At 32.6% G+C, this 21240-nt stretch overlaps 1 protein-coding gene across 1 annotated transcript; it reads right to left on the bottom strand.

Moving 5' to 3' along the window:
- Positions 1-451: 451 nt before the first annotated feature.
- LOC127835914 (cholecystokinin receptor type A-like) lies at positions 452-14222 on the bottom strand. Its single transcript, XM_052362335.1, has 7 exons — positions 13867-14222; positions 10427-10540; positions 7569-7692; positions 5531-5772; positions 4570-4723; positions 3856-3948; positions 452-634 (listed from the first exon to the last, which is right to left on the bottom strand). Exons 1-7 carry the CDS (start codon positions 14220-14222, stop codon positions 452-454), a joined length of 1266 nt encoding a protein of 421 aa, XP_052218295.1.
- Between the last annotated feature and the right edge of the window lie 7018 nt (positions 14223-21240).

The raw sequence follows: 21240 nt of genomic DNA on the forward strand, positions 1-21240 counted from the left end.
CATATTCTTTCCCGCAAAACTGCAGCTTTTTCATTATTTATTTAAAATTTTGGACGTAAATGTATGATAAACAGAAAACCACAGGTTACTGCCGTAATACCTACACTAGATACAAAGAACATAAACCGTGTTGAGCATGCCAAACGCTTTCGTAATGTTGGGACCGTTGATAACGCATATGGTTTATATGAACTAACATGCGTGTGTTTTAAATCATTTCACGTACACAATCATTATAATATTAAAATATTATTTTAAAAACAACTGATAATAATAAGCACATAAGCAGAATACTTCCCATTCAAACTCCACTTTAAAACACACATACATCGAAATCGTCATATAATGTTTCTGACAGTAAATATAACTATTATGTTTTATGTTTCCTATTGACGTCTGTCACCTTAATGTGTCTGTATATACTATTAAATACGTATGTAGCAATTAATTATTATGCATTACTGTATCTAGTAAACATCTCAAGATCCTCTTCTGAATTGGGTCGTTCAAAGCAGGAGCATTTGGCTGTTTGTTGAACACAGTTGTAAAACACTTTTACGAAAGTGTTTGACATAAAACAGTAGATCAGCGGGTTCATGCAGGACTGTATATAAGGCAGGCAAGTTATCGCTATCTGTAAATAAACAAAGGTTAATTACGTCTTAAATGCATATTTTTTACTGATTTATTTATTCAAATAAGAAAAAGAGGTGCAATTGACATATTTTTTTAATTTATCACTGATCATTAAACAATTTTTGCAAACAAGGTCTAGCAAAGTAAGATTCCATTTTCACACTTACCGTTTGAACTTAACATCAAGAACAGAACAGAACAGATAGTTTATTAACACTTATACAAAATGTACATCGTCTAAATACATGAAATATATTACAAAATAGTGTCATGTGTCTATATATAAAAACGTATGGGTTATAACAAAATGTAATCTTACAATTTGAAACAAAGTATAATTAACAAAGTAATACGAATTTATATTACATAGTTTAATATCATTTCACAGGCAGTAAGGAAAACTAGTTTTCGTTGACAATATTATTTGTGATAGAATATCTAACGGTAAGAGCTTCATTCATATATTTACACAAATTTATAATTTCAATTTTACAAGTTGAGTTCAATAAAGAATGGAACCTAAAAACTGATGGATTCACATAGTAAACAGGTTGTATATATTTTTGCCTTATATTACGGAAACATGGACATTTACATATAAAGTGGAATTCATCTTCTATGTCCCTTTGATCACAACATTGACAGTATCGTTCATTACGAGGAATATGGTTACTTGTGTATCTTCCAGTTTGAATTCTCAAACGGTGGGCAGAAGCCCTAAGTTTAACAAGGTGTGTACGCAAACATTTTGGCAGTAAATCTAAAAACGTTTCGTATTCAAAAGTTGTTTTGAATATCCTGTACATATCTAAAACAGAACTATTATTCAGATTGCCAAACCATTCTTGTTTAAATGTATCTATAATTCTACATTTGAATTCACACAGAAACGACTTTGTATTTATCATATTTGCATGTTCAAATATATATATGAATATCCATAATCATTTACAACTATTTACATTCGATACCCAATTTGTTTACCCTTTATCACAATCATTTTTCGCTTGCTTATACACAGTTTGTATAATTATATGTTCACTATTTACAACTTTAAGCCAATATTTTACAATACGAACATATCTATTTACATAAAGTGGGTGTCTACTTCACCATACTCATTGCATTACATGTATTGCTTTTAACATTTAACACCTTTCGCGAAAATTGTACGTGAATGCGTTCAATATCTTTAAATTTATTAAAACCCAATATCTCTGATGAATAATTGAAAATCGAGCCAACAAAGGCATCAAACAATCGACAAAAAATTCTAGGTTAAAAATCGTTCTCTTTGCATTTAAATAGATAAGTATTCATAGCCTTAAGAGCCTTTTCCTACTAAATGTTCCTGATGTAATATAAAACTACCAATATAATTAATAATAGTGCCCAGATAGTTAAAATTATCAACTTCTTCTATAGATTCTCCAGTATATGTCCATTTCTCATCTTGACGAATTCTACCCCTTTTGCGGGAAAACCATTTTGTTTGTGTTGCTAGTATTAACAGTAAGTCCCCATGAGTTACAATAAAGGTAAGATGTCTAAATGAGATTGTGTTTCATCTGGGAATTACCCAAAATGGCCATATCGTCTGCAAATAACAATACAATTAAAATTGTATCTTCTATATTTAAACCAGAATGAAAGCTGTCTGTAAAAAAGTTCCAAATCATCAACACACAATGAAAAAAAGAATAGGAGACATTAACTCCCCTTGACGTAGCCGAACGGCGTAGCTAAAGTAATCAGAGTATGTCGCACATGCTTTTACACATGATTTGACACTTTCATACATATTTTTAATCATTCTTAATATTTTGCCTTGTATGCCGGATTTGTACTTTTTTTGCCAAAAATGCATTGCGATTATATACTATCAAAACATTTAAGCAAATGAGCATAAACAACATACAGACGGTTATTTTCATTTAAAAAATGTTTGTACAACTGACATAAGAATATATATGGCATCAATGGTTTAACACCCTTTTCTAAATCCGAATTGTGCATCCGAAAGTTTACCATTACTTTCACAAAATGATTCGATGCGCTTGTTAAAATTGTTGTCAATAGCTTAGAAAAACAACTAACAAGGGTTATCCCTCTATAATATTTACATAATCCTCAGGGCCTTTTTTATGCAATGGATATGATAATACCTTCTGTCCACTTTTCAGGAAAATAGCCCGAGGTTAAAATACTATTAAAAACATCACACAAATGACCGGATAATATATCAATACATTTAGCAAAATATTCGTTTACAATACAGTCACCACCAGGTGCTTTATTACGTTTCAAATGGTTAACTTGTATTTAAGACCTCGTTTACCGTTATAGGTTGGTCCAATTCTGGAAAATTATATTTTCAATGTCAAAGTTATTATTCGAACAAAATAATTCTGTCTCTGCATTATTATTTTCCGAATAAGAGTAACTTTTCCAAAATACTCTTTTAAATACATCTAATGGAAATCTTATTACTATTGTCTTTATTTCTTGATTTGAAAAATTTTCCAAAATTTTTTCGGCTTTTTTTTGTAATTCAATGTCCGCAATTTTACGCCTGATCTGCCATTATTTTTCTTTCTCTTAATTAATTTCTTATAAACACTTATCTTTTTGCACAACGATTTTCTATTTAAATGATCTTGTTTTAGGCTACTATATCTTAAAGCGTCATGGTAGTGATTTCGTGCAGTAATACACTCGTTGTAAAACAAATCTGCATGCTTTAAACAAAGGTCAATATTAAAAGAAGGTATTATTATGTACGTATACAATTTTGAAAAATAACTCATCCGCTTCACTACGAATGTGGCTGTAAATTTATCTAAAGTGGAGTTAATTGACAATTGGCTCGAATTATTAATGCTGCTAACAATATCATTAAAAATGGGAAGTTTCGAAATAATTCTTGAGCGCAATTCATCCTAGGCGAACTTAATAAACCCGACGTTTTTCCCACCTTCGTGCCACACACTTTTTACATGTTCCAATCGTGCATGACTCCTGAGTGAATTAATATATTTGTAAGTTGTTCATTACGATATTGAATCACCATGTTTGCTCTGTCTAGTATTAGTATAATATTGCGTGTTATATGTTAGTATTTAATGAATAGTGTGTAATTGCATGTGTAACAATAATTAGCAAAATACGAACATACGTCTTACCTGGAGTTTTAAAATGATCTTGGGTATGCATATGAACCCTGAATTCCGAATATTTCAGAATGCGAAATATCAATTTTGGCCCCCAGCAGATCAGAAACACAACAACCACAATTATCAGCATTTTTATGACCTGCAACAAATAACATAAGTAACATGCAGTATATATATAGTAAACTATTATATTGTAAGTAGTATTGTTATAGTCAAACTATAGCTCAACAATATTTACGCTCGACATTTGTAGTAAATTGCCGTTGAAAGTGATGTTGATACATGTCAAGTTAAGTATTTGTCAATGAATAGTTAGTCAGTTAATTCCGTGTGTTTACGTGTTGTTACGTTTTGATCTGCTAACTGACAATTGAAGAGTACAACAGCACGCTAAGGGCATTAGTGAATTATCCCTCTTAATTGCGTTCCGTGTGCGCGTATGAACAATTGATCATTTAATATCCGATATTGCCCAGTCTTAAAATTTTCTGTCAGATATATTTTCAATAAACTAGAGAATATTTGATAATACTTGACGTTTAATAAGACAGTCGCCTAGGAACGGGTTTTCTTATTTTAAGTGTATTTGTGAGCAATTATAATAATTATACACGTTAAAGTGTATGTACGTTCAATGTTTGTTTGTGTATACTGTTATATTCTGAAACGTAAATATGTTGAACTCATTACATAACTTATTAGTTAAATGAAATCAGTTAGTATTTGTTAGTTATTTATTTCAAGTAAAAAAACTTCTTACCTGTTTGCGTCCTTTCATGATTGCATCTATCACGGTGTTGTTCACGCCTGCTGTCCTGTCTTTCAAAAATCTCTGGCTCCGACTTTGGATGGGCGTACCGATCGACAAGGAGCTGCTGGAGACATTTGAGTCATGTCTGTTCACGCCAAGGTACCTGCAAAAAAAAAACATTAGTAAAAGACAGTCTATCCGTTATAATATTGTTTAACACAGTTGATTACTCCATCGATAGATCTTAATTCTTATTTGTGTCATCGATTGTATTTATGTGTATTCTTAATTGATTGTTTTATACGACATAATGATAATTTGGTATTAGTATGTTGTTACGAAAAAAATGTGCATATTTAAGTATGATGCCGATGTACTATTATATATAAGTCTAAAACAAACCTCTGTGTAAGTATGTTTGTATTTCTGTCAGTTGTACTCTATTTTTGTCGGTCTGTCTGTATCATCAACAAGTTTCGTGGTACCGGTAATGTGTGTATACCATTAATGGTGTTTCCTTCTGTGTGTATTGACCATTATACAATATGCACAATATCTTAAATACTACCGTTTTGTATTACTGTCTCGATGTGTATTTTACATCTTTAGATGTGTGGTATGCTCTAGGATATCATATCGTGTTTTCACAGACATATTGCAATATTCGTGGCAATGTGTGTGATCTATACTGGGATATTTCTTACCATTTAAATGTGTGGTCATCTAATAAGTATCGTTATGTTGTTTTATACTGTTACTGTGAAAGTTTGCAATCATAATGTTATCAGAACAACATAACAACTTTCTTTACTTTTTAGAACGGAATCGTACACTTTCCTAATTCTATATACTTAATATTATAAACATAAGAACAACTGTACACATGTTTTTGTTTAAAGTAATTGATTTTTTAAGACACGCACTTACGAGTCTGTTTTATATAGAAATTAACTAGACATGACAAACTTACGAGTGATTTAAAACATTGGCTGGATTCGTGGATGTCATCTTAACAAGCGTGCGGCCACTGATCCATAGGACGTATATGACGACAGTGTAGCAAAACATCATAAGGATGGTGGGTATACAGAACATGATTAGAATCTGGTAGACCGCGTAGTAGATCCGCATGTTGTCTTGGAGACCATGATCAGCACATAACATCATGGTGAAAGACGTCACGTTATTGTAGTAAGTGGTGCTTTGTGTATCCTAAAAAAAGAGATTGTTTCTTTGTCATGAACTTAATACGCAACTTGCTTATAATTTTGTTTCGCATGTGTACGAATCTGGTTTGCAATAATATAATTACTTACTTAGAACAGATTACTCTTTTCATGTCAAAGTATATTGGCAATCCAGCATTCTATGCAAACGAGAGATGGCCAGGACAGATAATCATACAAATTACACAATGATGTATTTACTGTTGAATAAATATGAACATACAAAAGGGTTTACATTATAGCAAATAAAATGTAAGAATATGCATTACATTCATTGTGTAAACATGCCATTATAGAGCAGCTAAAATATTTACTTTCTCAGATCCAATATTTAACGCGTCTACCAAACAAGTTGCAATATGATTAGTTTTAGATATTTGCGCAATACAATGTTATATGAATTTACTTATGTTAGGCCAGGATGTCCTGATATTGAATTGTATACGAAATTCGTTATACACTGGACAGCACAGTAAAACCCGATATTCTGATTCGCAAACATTTATATATCAGAGTTTACACTTTCGGTCTTCTTGGAATATCATATTTAATCTGTTAACTTATATTTCAAGACAATTGGAACTTAATTTAAATATGCTCATTTGGATTCTATACTTTTCTTCTGATATACAGTAAAATTGTGTTGCACAGTTTTTGGTGGTAGTCTCATCAAATGCTACCGCATATTAATACAAATTACAGTACACGTTATCTGCGTTATGTATGTTTATTTTGGCACTGACTGTCTGCTTCATCCACACACCAACGCGCACACTATGTTTTGAAATAATATATAGTTTTACAGAGTAATCAACTAGAGTATGGGGTCTGGTATGCATTCATTGGAGCCAAAATGGGAACCGATTGCGACCTACATTCACACATTTTAACATTTTACATTTGATAGTTTTATTAATTGTTACATGATATGTTATGTACAAGTGTTGGCTATTGTTTACCTGTAAAGTAGTGCTTACGTATACAATTTAAATTGTTTACTGGTTAAGTAGTCCATTAACAACGGTGTGCATTATAATAACAGCACGATTCTGTATGCATTAAATATGCAATATCCGATTATAAGGATATATATTCCAAATGATGTGCTTATATTTGTTGAGACAATATCTTCAGTGTATTGTTCTATTTTAAAATTATTGTGTGGATAGAGGATTATTGTACCTTGATATGTGTGTGTTATATCGGCTTGTGATTATCGGTAGACTGAATTGTGCATTTCGAGACTTTTTAAAAGCAACTCTCACTAAGTGACTTGCTTAACGTAAAAACTTTCACACTTGAATACATAAGTTATGAGTTATAATTTTTATTAAAAAGTGTATGTGTGATACGTTTACTTAATGTTGTGCATTATCACGATTTAATAAGTTGATCGTGACGATCGGACGTTTTAGCAGATGCGGTATGTGGCCTGTACCTTGACAGTTGCGCTCCTGAGTATTCATAAGAGCAATAGTGTTGTTGGAATGAATGTATTGTTGTCCTGGTTTAAGGGCCGTCTTGAAATGATGACATTGAAAGTGAACTATAAGTATATCGCGTTTACCATGTTCAAGCTCGCAAAGATAAGACCATACATACCCCCGTGCTTAAGCTTCGGATGTTTATTGATGAATGATTGTATCGTGTAATTTCACAGATTGTAGTTATCTTATCAATGGCATGTGTTAAATCAAACTCTTAACTCAAAAGGGGTACATTCAAGTTGTATTAGGTTTGCGTTGTATATCTTTCTATGTGTTTACGTTAAGCATGTGTTACCTCCACGAACAATGACGGCGCCGCCAGGCATGCTGACATGATCCAAACGAAAACTAGAAGTTTCCGTGTGTTTCCGACGGTACATTTATGTCGGCTTTGAATAGGATTCACTATCACAAAGTATCTAAAATAAAATACAAAGTTCGTGATATTATTTTCGTTTGCACATACATACGTTACACCGCAGTTGATTCATACGCATTTACAAAACCTATGTATGGAAGCGAACGAAACGAACATATTTTGAACATGTGGGTATAATTCGTGTTTTTTATGCTGTGTACACACAAATATACATCAGCCTACGATACAAGTATACGAAGCTGTTAAAAACTTTTAAACTCAAGTGATCTAACATTAACTGATAGCTCTTTGAAAACATAGCACTGTTTTGATAAGTAAGCAGCGTTGATCGTATGTTTGATCATTGTAAACCTATCCAGTTTATAACTAAAGCAATAGCGTATCTATAGTAAGAATCTTCTATTTTAAGACCTTACTGATTTCAATAAACAGTAATCTAGTGAGTCGTCTTGAGAAGAAAAACCACGTATGGATTTCTGAAAGAAGCGAATAACTTTCGAACAATTAATATAATTATGTACGTTAGCATAACATGTTTTATCAAACATATATGTACATACGAGTAAAACTATACAAAAACTTCTCGTATATATCCATAGTTAAATCATATTTCAATGGCGTTCTGCGATCTTTACAGACATTTTAATATGAGCTCTTAAAAAAGGTAATTTAATGTGTCAAAGGTTGGACAGAAAGGTCGCTGTGAGAGGTATATTAATTAATTCCCGTCTATTTGAAGTTGCGACTGTAAACAGTGTGGTCAGGAGACGAACTGTAAGTGTTAAGTTGTCATGTGAAAATGGTGAAACATGTGAACAAGGAGTAGAAAGTATATAAGTGGAATGTAAACAAAAAACGATTTTTTTTTATATTTTACTAGCTTAGATGAGCGGTCAGTCTCGCTCATGTCATGGAAAATGGTTATTTTTAGGGCAGATGAGAGCCGATTACATGTGTGTTTAAAAGCGTTCCGGTGCTATGACATATTTCTGTAGAGCGCGGAACAAAATGCCTTTTCTGCACACAAAAATCGGTTGATGCCAAGTTCCATGTTTCTTATTTTTAGTAATTGGACACGGTATGTTGACAAAGCAGTGGGATCTGAGGTTTCGATAATTTTGACAACTTTAAAGAAAGTGCTCCATTGTTTCCGGGTAACCACAATAGCGCAAGGGGGAGTTAAGGTCGAAGATCAACCCGTTACCGTCAACCCAAAGACGTGTGTGCAAGATTTGTCTAGTTCGTGAACCACAATAAAAATAGATACATATTCGTTTTTATCTTTATTTTGGCGTATTGAAACGATTTATATTAGGTAAATTTTAAATTGTTATTGACAGTTAATTCCACTCACGTATTTTTTTGGGTAAGACATACAGACACAATGTCTTCGCGCGTGATCTTGCTTGTCGAATGTGTCTTAGGTTGTATCCGTCTGCTTCTGTTTGGTTTATATTTGAACTCAGGTCTGACATGAAGAGTGGTGTCATACCATGTGTCATTTTATAACATAGAAGTTGGCGATGTTGATTCCCTATTTCCTTCTTTCCGTGAATGTATCCCGTTTTGGTCGTTCAGTAGCTGTTGGATACTTCAATTTGTTGATTTTTCTTTACATATACAGAATATTCCATGTTGACTGATTCGAGTTCGTGAATCACATATTCGCTACAATGGTCCCAGTTAACATCAGATTAGTCAAGTGAAGAGTAAATACGTAAGAAACATACAGTACCGAGTAAGGCAGTTTTTAAGCTATCTAAAGCGACCGATAAGTCGCCAAGCTTTTGTTAGAGTCATCGAGATGCGAGCTCAGCATCGTGTGTCATAGGATAGGGAAAGATCCAGGTGCGTGTGGTTGTCAAGTTCTAAAATGTGTATATACTTTATGATTAATTGTGGGTGATGCGGCTTACTCATTGACCTGCTGAACGAATAGATTCAGTTTTCGCAGAGTTAAACCAAGGCAAGACTAGACAACGAATGTATGGTTGCAAGGTTGTTATTAAACATGATGAATGAAGTAATAGGATATTTTACACTTATTTAAAGACTGTTGTCGTCAGCTGGATGTTTTCAGAGCAGACACGATATCGTTTACATAAGCGAGGACTAATAATTGGAAACAAATGGAGCCTTGACGAACGCCGGTTTTTAATGGCGCCAAATGATGATACAGCATTTGCCCACACACAATGCGCACTTTACAATTTAACATGTAAGACGTAATTCAGTCTGAGAGGAACGTTGACGAACGTTTTGTGATAAAGAATCGGAGCCAGCCTCGATCATAAGTTGTTTTATTATCGCAGAATACGGCACGCACTGCCTTATCCTCGTCAATCGCCTGACACTTTGTTTAATTGGTATTGTATATCAAGAACTGTATCTGAAATTTCTTTCAGTTTAAACAATATGCTTCCTGTGTAAACAATATTTACAGAGGTTTTTTTGACATGGCTCTTATGTCTCATTCATGCATGTAGGCAGTGAACGTGACTTCTTATCGTAATGATGATTAAATGCAGACAAGTACACCGACTATCTGCATGCCAGTAATTGTAAACCAATTTGATCCAAAAAACAACAATTTACAGATTATGCTCCAAATAAAATTAATACTATATTTAACATGATCATACTACTAAGAATAGTGTCAATACAATATTTGCTTTTTAGGATTAAACAACACTCTCCGATGAAAAGAGCATTACTCTCGCAGGGTTATCTCAACGACTTAATATGAAATGAACATCGGCCAAAAATACATTTACCTTTCAAAACTGACGGCTGTCAAATTGAGAATCGAGGCAACAGCCGTTAGCATCTCAATGAAACCAGACACTTTACAGAACGCTCGGCCACCTGGCCATTCACCAAGAACCATCCTATAAAATATAAGTGTATACTACCAAATAAGTTTATTTATTAATAATTATGTTTTAGACATATAAAACGAGGTGTATTATTTGTTTTTTGTTCTATAAACAACACACGAATAACGTTACAGAAACAAATACAACGTGCGACAAAATAATATAGCAAGGACTGATGGATTGTTAACAACTTATATACTTTTTTTTAATTAATTCGATGCGACGCACGGTTTGGGTTGCTATTTTTTTCTGTGAACAAATTATACCAAAAGTTCCCCAGCCTGCGTAAGTCGAGGTTCTTAGGTAAACGATATGTGTGTTGAATAACGTGCATTTCACACATTGCATTTATGTCTGTCCTAATGTATGCTACACTTAACATAAATAGAAACACGTATTCATAGGTCAATTAGTTCTATTGATTGTATTCTATTTTAGTTGTGTATTCTTCGTGACAGTCAAAAAGCACAGATAATTGATCGTTTAAAATGCGTAAAAACAACGAGTCTAAATATAAAGCGACGCGTTGACGTAAATATTCTGAAGAAACATTGCAAAAAAAGCCAGCGTGTATACAGTTAAAGTGACACTTCCTCAACACATGGAAGCAGTGTTTGTTTAACACAATAACAATATTTTGCAAACACATTTTGGTATCACATTAAACGGTGTAAGTGTTCGAAGCGAGTTTCTAGGTTTTACTATAGTCACATATATAAACACAACTAAGCGTAATTCTTTCAGATTGGCACAAACTGTTTTTAAAGTGGGCACACCATTGGATTCCAAAATTTAACGTAGTGACATATTTGACGCATACTGGCCCGATTTAGAACTTAGCAAATATATTATTGGGAAAAGTGTTCTGACCAAGTCAAATGAAAATTAGGTCAGATGTTCAGAGTTACATACATGACGATTTGTAAAACAATGTTGCTTCTTTAGTGATAACGCGCTTTTTCTTTTATTTGTCAACGTCCTTATAAATCCCACGGGGCCCAGTTTCAAACTTAGCCAATGTACTTTCGGAAAAAATATTTTGACAAATACTGATAATGATAAGATATGAATATCTTGCCAAAACGTTACCATTTTGTAGTTGGAAGATCTCTTGAATGTATTTGTTTTGACTAAATTCACGTTCAAGCATTTGTTCTAGTATTGCAGAAGGATGTAAATTTGGACAACTCTTCGCGAATCCATATATCATAATTATTCAATTTATTTATTTTAGTTCAAATTAGTTTGCATACTCACTATATAGTCGTTGAGTTTTACAAACTATGCTATTGTATATAAATAGTAAACTTGTCAACCGACAACTAGAGGTAAGCACAACTCAACGCAGCGCTAAATCAGCAACATATATAGTCCGGATAGTTATTAATTTACAAATAAATATAAACATGGTAATGAAATCAAACTTCCCCTAAATGGCAAACGATGATCATTGTTTCTGACGAAAATAAATAGAGTTTATACTACAGCATTAACACGTATAGCCAATTGCCAATGTGTGCTTGCATTTTGCAAATCATCAATACACCTTTCAACGTAAATACAGTGAGTGCTGATGACTATGTCAATGCGTATGTATACAATAGTGTGTGTTGCCAGTTTATTTTATATGCTTAGTGCATATTTTACGCAACAGAAGAAAACAATTTTTGTATTTTATAATGTATTTATTTTCAATTATTTACAGTGGCATATAGTCAAACTTTATTGTATTAAAGGAACAAGTGCACCACAATGTGGAACGATATAGTACGTCGTGATCACTGTGCACTATTTAATTTGTTTACGTTATGCATAAACGCATTCCAGATTATACCAAGCGTAAAACCAAGTTCGTGTATTATATTTCGTTTCGTCCTTGTAGATAATTGACCTAGAGCATTAATAATTTTTAAGATAAAACCCGATAACATAGATACAAGCACATGTCAGTGATTAATATCTTGGGAAAAACCATTACTTGGTGAAATGTTTATCACATTTTCAAACGTGATATTTGGAGAAACGCTTAGATTAAACAACTGATCCAATGCGATAGAACATCAAAACAATGTTTTGCGCTTAGGGAGTGTTTGCTTAATCATTTATGCTATTTTTACATGTTTAATAAATGTAATTCATTTATCAGTAAAATTCAGAACCCAGAGAATACTATGATTATTAATAAAAACGGATTTGTTATCGACTCATAAACGTATGACACGTTTACGATGTGTCAATACTGAGCTTTATTTGTTTCTATATTTGCAATACAATGTATAACTGATATGTTTGTTTCTATAATCATATCATTCGTATGCATGTATGTATTATTTATTTTAACTGAAATTTCACATCATACATTTTACAATACGACTTTTGATAACTGCTGAATCCAACCTAATTGAGATTAACCTCTATTGCTTCATTTACTGCGCCGAAACATGCTAAGACATGAGCTAACATGTAAAGTAAGCGCACCTAATGAAATCGTTATATAACTTCGATTGTGTTATAGTGTTCAATTTATATTACCATTTTATAAAAACACTTAAACGTGTAATTTACATATAATATTATGTATAATAAGTATCATTTATTTACATAATTATTTGATTGGACCAGAACATATTGTTGATATAATTTTCAAAAAGTCTGCATAATCTAATATAACAGTCGATAATGTATATAATAATTGGATATTACATATTGCTACATCGTCCGTAACGTTAAAACTGTAAATATCTGTATGGCGTCAACTCATGTCATATTCATAGCAGATAATGAACTGAAGGTTGCAAAGTCGACGTTCTAGGTCAATTCAGTGTTAATACTTATACGAAAATTTCAACGACGATAACACACTATACGATATATAGCTATTCGCAGTTAAGTTTTTTAATTTAATAACTTTAAGATTATTTACATGTATACATACACTCAAATTGAAACTCCAACTTCTACAGAATTGTCGATGCTAAAATATTCCGGACCTTTGTTTAAAGTTTAGCGACACATACATTGCTGAAACAACCATGTGTAAATAATATTTATAGTTGCATTGATACATGAAATGTGAGTCAGTGAATGGTTTTATTTATATAAACGTATCACGGCAAATTATGAAAGAGTACTACAACTAGTGGCACAATGCACATTTAAAGGGAACAATAACGCGTCAACGGTTTTTATAAATACATCATACGATTTTCGTTTAACAGTGTTAAACACTTTCATTCGTTTTAACATATAAGCTTAGTAACGCGTTAAAAAACTACCATGTTTGATTTTTAATTTAAACAGGACGATTTGATATAAACAGGGCGATATCATATTCTTACCGGAGCAACTCGTGTGGGATAACCACGAGCAGGAACAGAATGTCAGCCACAGCTAGGCTTACCATGAACATCAAGGTCACATTTCGATTGGACCTACGTCCGAGCGCCGCAAATATCACAATGCAATTTCCTACCAAGCCCAACAGAAACACGATGCCGTATATAATGGTCTGTGGCAATACATGGGGCTCGTTTACCCATGACGTCTTAAGCTTTTCAATATCCTCGTAAAAATAAATTCCATCGTCCATCTCGGTCGTGTGATTGTCTCCGGACTCGTTGTAATGATACGTAGACAATTGATTGTTTGCAGTAGCCATCACCGACTTATTTGTCTCTGTATTAACGGATGCCATTGGCTCACCTTTTGGTATTAAATGCTTTATTGAATGATTAAATACTATTTTGTGTTCAGATATCATGCACTGTTCATCGTTTGAGTGCACTGATACGTTTATTTAGTGTTGTAATCGCCCATAATATCACTAATAATTTTATCCAACACGTTTATAACGCAAGAGGTTCTTCACTTATGTGTTAACCTCAAACCTGTACAATAAAATGTAAACAACAAACGCATACTTAGGTCATTTAGAGAATTGTGAGGACGTTGTTTAATATTCAACGCAAACCTGTTTTTTAATCCAGATAGTACCTTTAATCATGTCAGAAGCAAATACGCAAATACAAAAATGCATGTTTTAAATTAAGAGATGAGAGTGCTTTCCTGATTGTTATATAACGAGAATTCAACGCGAACACGTCCTGATAATGTTAAACAGATTCAACAAAAGAATACCGGTGTAAACATCTGTAACGGTAAATATCAGTTATTGCAATTGCGTTAATCCATCTTTATTTAGAAATTTTTACAGTTGTTGCAATTGCGTTAATCCATCTTTATTTAGATCTTTTTATTATTTATTTTTCGTTAACATTAACCATATTTGAAACATTTTGTTGCACTGTATTGATTATTCGTGTTTGATTTAAATTTCGCTATATATTTGTGTACATTACAATTAAATTTCGTATAAATTAACCGCAGTGTTCAGCGGATATTTAGCACGCATTAAACTGTCCTTCTGCCTCCAAACGCAACACTGATACATATGCCAGATGATTTTCCAACACATTTCTCTCTTTATGAATGTAGCTTATCATTACGCTCCAATATCATCAATAGTTCTGCCTGGCTGCTGGAAACAGCTCATACGCATTTAATGGATCTTGACGTCCCTATGTTGCCAGATACGAAGAGCTGCGTACTTTTTTATTAATACGTTAAATGGCGCTGTTTAATGAACTTGGTTCACGTGAACTTTTTACAATAATTGTTTTATAATTGTCAAATAAATAATTATAAGATGCAACCTTTACTACACATGTAATCTAATAAAACGAAAACATATTTTTAACTGATGTCATTGCATTGTAACAAACACAACGTGCATTTCAGAAGTGAATATAAATACCATAACCGAATAGAAAACATTACTAATTGTATAGGTAAGCTCAAGCATACAATGTAACCCATATCATTGACATATAAATTTAACACTATATCGGATATCTTTATTTATATATACCTTATCTAATTTCAATATTAACATTTTAATTAAGCTTGAGAATGGCATCAATGATCTTGACTGCTCTCCATTTATATAATGACGCACTTAAACATGCGGATGAAAACAGCCATCGTATAAGTATGCTTCTAAGTATGTTTTCATGCGTTTTGCAGAGTTCGTCGCATAAATCAGTTATATATATTAAAATGAAATCCGTGGATGCAAAAGTTTAATGGAATTTACTTGTCTTGCTTTAATCTCTAGAAAGAGTAAAGTGCATCAAGCAAAGCACATATAGAACACTTCTTACATGTTCGTACTATGTCTTCCTTGTGTAATAGAAAATGATAATACAATTTGTCTCCATCAATATTTATATTCAATATTTATGTGTTATGCAAGTTAGCTTTGGAAACTATAGGAAAGTGACTGTGTTGACAAATGGTTTTACAAACACTTTTAAACAATTGAATTTATTCTTATTTGTACATACGTTTTTTTTAAACTGTCCAGAATACGCTGCATACTTATTTTACATTAATCTCGACATAGCCTTAATGAATTCACCTCTTTACACTGGCAAGATTGTTTTTTAAGACAACACGGTAAAAGTACAGAGTTATTAGACCACACACACATTACGTTATTGAACGCCATCATACTGCCTATTATGTCTCTATTTTACTTAAAGTTTCATTTTGACAAACGTTCTCAAGCGCGTCATCTGAATCGCATAAGTCACGTGCTAATGTTTACGCTATCAATGACAACTATTATGATTATCCTTATACATTTAAACGTCACAATACTGACGAAAATGTGCAGTTACGCATTGGCTTATTATGTTGCGAGCTATCGGAACGTTGTATTTTAATAAAAAGGTATTAATGGGCTTCCAATAATCGCTAATGAAATATGTATATATTAACTGCGGTTGATTAAGCTGCTATATATCATCGTTGTCCGTATGCATTTTCTATTTATTAAAGGATGACTCTCTTCAATATGTTACTCATATTTATACGTTTGAAATATCAGCTTATCTCAAGTAAACCGTCTTGCATATTTAAATACCACATATACAGTGTGATACATATCCATCGTTTAATTGCTACACTTAAACTTAATACACGCAATACAGTTTTATTTTAGTTTTACAAATGTACAAAAGAAACCCCAGTTGCATTTAAAGGAGATAATAAGACCGAAATGAGGGCAAAACATTTTACGGTATAACTCCGAACGTAAACATATTGTTATACGAAATATGTTTGATTGTTCTGTTCGTATAAGCTTTTTTGTAAAAATATGTACTACCCATACTGTGTGCATTGATTCATTGTTATTGGGTACACATCGACGCTCCTGTGCCAATCAAATTTACAGATATGTGCCGATAATTGTTAACGCAATGTGTAGGAGATGCTCTAATGGCCTTACGTACCTTTATAATCCGCTTCCTGAAATGGTGTCAAACGTTTCAGGACGAATGTAGAATAATGCAAATAATCAAGACAAATATTAAGCTTACCGACTCGTTTATTACAAATGAAATAAAATATCAAATGTGTCTATTGTATTAATGAATTGTCCGTGAATCCAAATTTTAAGGGGTATTTTACAGTTTAAAAAAAAAAATATTTGTAATAATTAATATGTAACTAACAAAACACACAATCGACATGCTAACTTATTGAAGATAACAATAATGTTACTTTAGCTTAACACAATTCCTCATATTTCAACTCAAAAGTAAATCGCTTCCATTTCGAATCATTTCTTATTTACATACCAAAATTTTAAATGTTATGCCTGCGAAAAAAATCAAAACAGTTATGCAAGCGTTTAGAGTTTAAATGTTTGTAATTTTGTAACGATGACATAACATTTAAAGTTTCGGTCTGTAAATAAGAAATGATTCGAAATGGAAGCGATTCACTCTTGGGTTGAAATGGTTGGAATTGTGTTAATCTCGCGTAACTTGTTTTTTCAATAAATTAGCATGTCGATTTCGTGCTATGCTAAAAGTTACTAATAAATTATTACAAAAAATGTTTTTTTAGTAAAAACCACACTGTAAAATACCACTTAAAATTGGGATTATAGACAATTTCTTTATAAAATATACAAACTAATATGTATGTTATTTAAGAAAAAAACGTCTATTTATTACGCATTTAAAACCGAAAGAAACCTTAAAAACAACAACATGCATGAGTTAGAATTATCTTTTAGATGAACCTGGTTCAATTCAATCGAGGGCACTCCTTTTTACGAACTTACTTGATTTGATAATATACGTTTGCAGCACCTATATTGTGAAAGGGAGCAGTTGCATTTAAATAAAATATCCAAAAACCTACAAGTCACACAGTTTATATAAAATTAAAAACGCATTAACTAAAACACTGTTTGGCATGGGTGAAGGTTGTTCCCTACATACGCGGTCTACATTTGCTGCATTTTTTAATAGTTATCAATGTTTGATAGCAATTAATGGATAGTTTTCGCCCGAACGTATATGCTCACCAATTTAGGGTCGCCTCAATAAATTAGGGGCGAAGCAAACCAGCTAATTGACGAACGCTAAAACGGATGGGATTACGTAGCAAAATCATAATAAGGAAACGGCAAACATGTATATACTGAAACATGCATTATTGTTTTATTTTTCAGAAAAATCCCAACTTCAAAATCAAGTGTTAATATTTAAGGAAACAAAAGCCCTCTGCTTGGATCAAACTAGTTATTTCAAAACACGCACGCTGACATCAGATGGCGTCGTTTCACAGTATAGCTCTCTGCGTCCGTTGTGATGTGGCTTTCGTATTAAGTTAAAGAAACTAAATGTCTCATTTGGAATCGGCATTGTGAGTTAAAAACAGTCCTAAAAACGAATCACTCGTTGTGATCCATAATGTGTATTTTTTATATGACTTTATTTAAGTAAAATTCCTTACGACCGTGCAATTGACCAGTAATATCAATCAACTAACGCGTCGCGTTTTTATATCATTAGTCTGTACATTGATGTCTGCAATATTACATTTCGTTTACGCGTAGAACACCTCATTTATAAAAGACAACCATTTTAAGAGGAAACCATAATTGTTGTCGTGATATCTTTATTGATAATAAATTCAATTCCGAAACGTTGAGTTATTTAGGAAACGCATTAGATAACGCAGCATAAATCTGCAGGGAATACTACTGCACTGGTAAATTGTCGTTTAGCCAGAATCGATTGTATTTACATTATTCAATTCAGACATTTACGGAATAATAAACTAAAATAGTAATACGTCTCATTAGGTTTTGTGTAGGACCTTATCATATGTATCTTATATATCACCGGTATTACTTGTACTGCATATAATTGGTTCTACTAGATTGTCTGTAAAGTCAATCTTCAAATAAAGTTATGACTGTTCGAACTAGATTGACCAACTGTTTAAGACAATGTATTCGATATATGGCGGAAGTATGTACATAACAAAGGCGACATCCGATGTGTCATATCAGAACGAATGTCTGTTTTCTCATCCGGAAATCGTGCCATTCGGAGGACGATTATATATGGTCCGCACAGAATAACACTTGTTAAAGCAAGATTAAACATAATTCTATATTTGAACAGAAATTTAAATCCTACTTGACTTATGCAGATAAGGAAACACAAAGACATGCATTTAGAAGGATCCGATTGTGTTTGCATCATTATGCATAACAAGAAAGAGGGGGGTTTACTGCTGTTAACGCCAATGATCGCTAGAGTAACATGTCTCTGAGGACCAAATACGACGTAAAGTTGTCATTTAATACCATGAATTATTGGAGAATATTGTGTCATCTAATCCTGTAAAACATATCGGTTAAGTGTCGCAATGCATCAATTGTGCACTGTTAAAGTAAACAGGTACCATTTTTCCTTCCCAGTTGTTTCAGATTTCGTAATATTTTTTTTATTTACGATTGATTTTTCAATTTTATTTTATATTGTTTGTTCATAGTTGATGTAAAGTTTTATTTGCATCGTCTACATACAAGATTTACATACTATGAAATATGTTTTTATAATTGTAGTACACTAACGAGAATTGAATACAATCCTTCTTGTTTAAGCGACCTTTATTTTATCATGTATGTGCAGTTATACTAAGATTGTATTCGTAAAAAAAACTCGCATTGATAAGTATGTGAATACAAAATCCGTTTTTATACATGACATCCAAAAACGAGTATATCAAACAAACAATACATGTTTGTTTGTAATTATAGAATAAGCGCGGTTCGGGAAATAATCTTTGGAAACATCATCCACTATCAGGAACAATTATTAACACATTAGAAATGGTAATCAACAAATCTTCCAAGAGTACCATAGTTTGTTACATGTAATTTAATGATTTCAGCATGCATTTGATTTTCATGCAAATCAATTGCAATCGTCGGCCGAATAAATGAATTGTTTAAACGCCTGTATGCAAGCGTTTCTGAAAATACCTCAGTGCGAACATCGGTATCAATGGTCGACCCGTCGATTTAGACGTCCAAATTGGACTCGAATAACTTCGTCTGAACAATAAGGAATATAATGCCTCTTTCTTCATTGTGTTCTAGATATCGTACACTTAAGATAAATTATACAGTTAATGAATTCATGTTGGTTCATTACACGCTATTTGTAAGAGATATAGAATATGTGCCAAGTCCGCTTCGGTCTTTCTTTTATTCAGGCTTGACACGTATTTCTTCGAATCATTGCTTTATTATTAAACTCAATTATAGTATACATACGTTTGATTCAATTTAACATACCTGCCTAAATGTTTAAAATTGTAATATTGTATCATGTATTTCAATAGTATTTGTGACCATCATATGTTTATGATTTATCGCTCATACACGCTGATCAGTTTCAGAGTTTAATATCCGGGGCTTGTAATTTGTTCATTATAGCAATTATAAGATAAACTCGCGGATGTGTGTTATAAGCATGCAGTCAAATTCGATTTTTTTTGCAGCAGACAACATTTGTGAAAGTCGTCCATTTACTGATTGTGTTGTCGTTTTCGCAAAGACATTTCAGAAACAAAAGCCATGTGTAATGCCTATGATAATGATACGGTTTTGTCCGCATCACACTTTTTGTATTACAGATATATTTATAGTATACATCATTGTAGCTACTCGAAGACTAACATAACGCCTAACCTTGCCAGAAATGAGCAGCGAACAGATAATGTTAGATATTGTTTAGTTACCACACACTATTCTCGCAAAGGTCTTTTTGAGCACATCTCTTAACAATGACAAAAATAATTTGGTTGACAAGGAAATAGTATGAAAGTCCACATTTATTGGCATTTTAATGTAATGTCCGAGCTTCCAACAACCCAATCACTACTCAAATGAACACTAATATATTCGATTTTCATATTGCGTATTATCGAAAAGTTGCATTTTAACACATGCATTCAAGTGCTTCATCTGAAACGCAGACGCAATATTTAAAATTAGCGAGTATAACTACGATTTTATATTTAATGTGTTTCAGTCTCTAGTATGTGTTGAATAACGTGCAGATGTATCACTTCAGAATAAGACAAATAATATGTTTGAAATATTTAATTATCGTATGTACGCCGTCTGGATGTACTAAATTAAACATATAGTGTATGCAAAAGCATACGTATGCTATGATCCTGCTTCAAATGCTAGGGTATTGCACTTGTATTTCATTGATTCCGAGGGTGAAACCTAGAGTGGTCATGTCATTTTGTCGTTTAACTTATATAAACTA

This window comes from Dreissena polymorpha, chromosome 6, assembly GCF_020536995.1.
Source record: "Dreissena polymorpha isolate Duluth1 chromosome 6, UMN_Dpol_1.0, whole genome shotgun sequence".
Lineage (NCBI taxonomy): Eukaryota > Metazoa > Mollusca > Bivalvia > Myida > Dreissenidae > Dreissena > Dreissena polymorpha.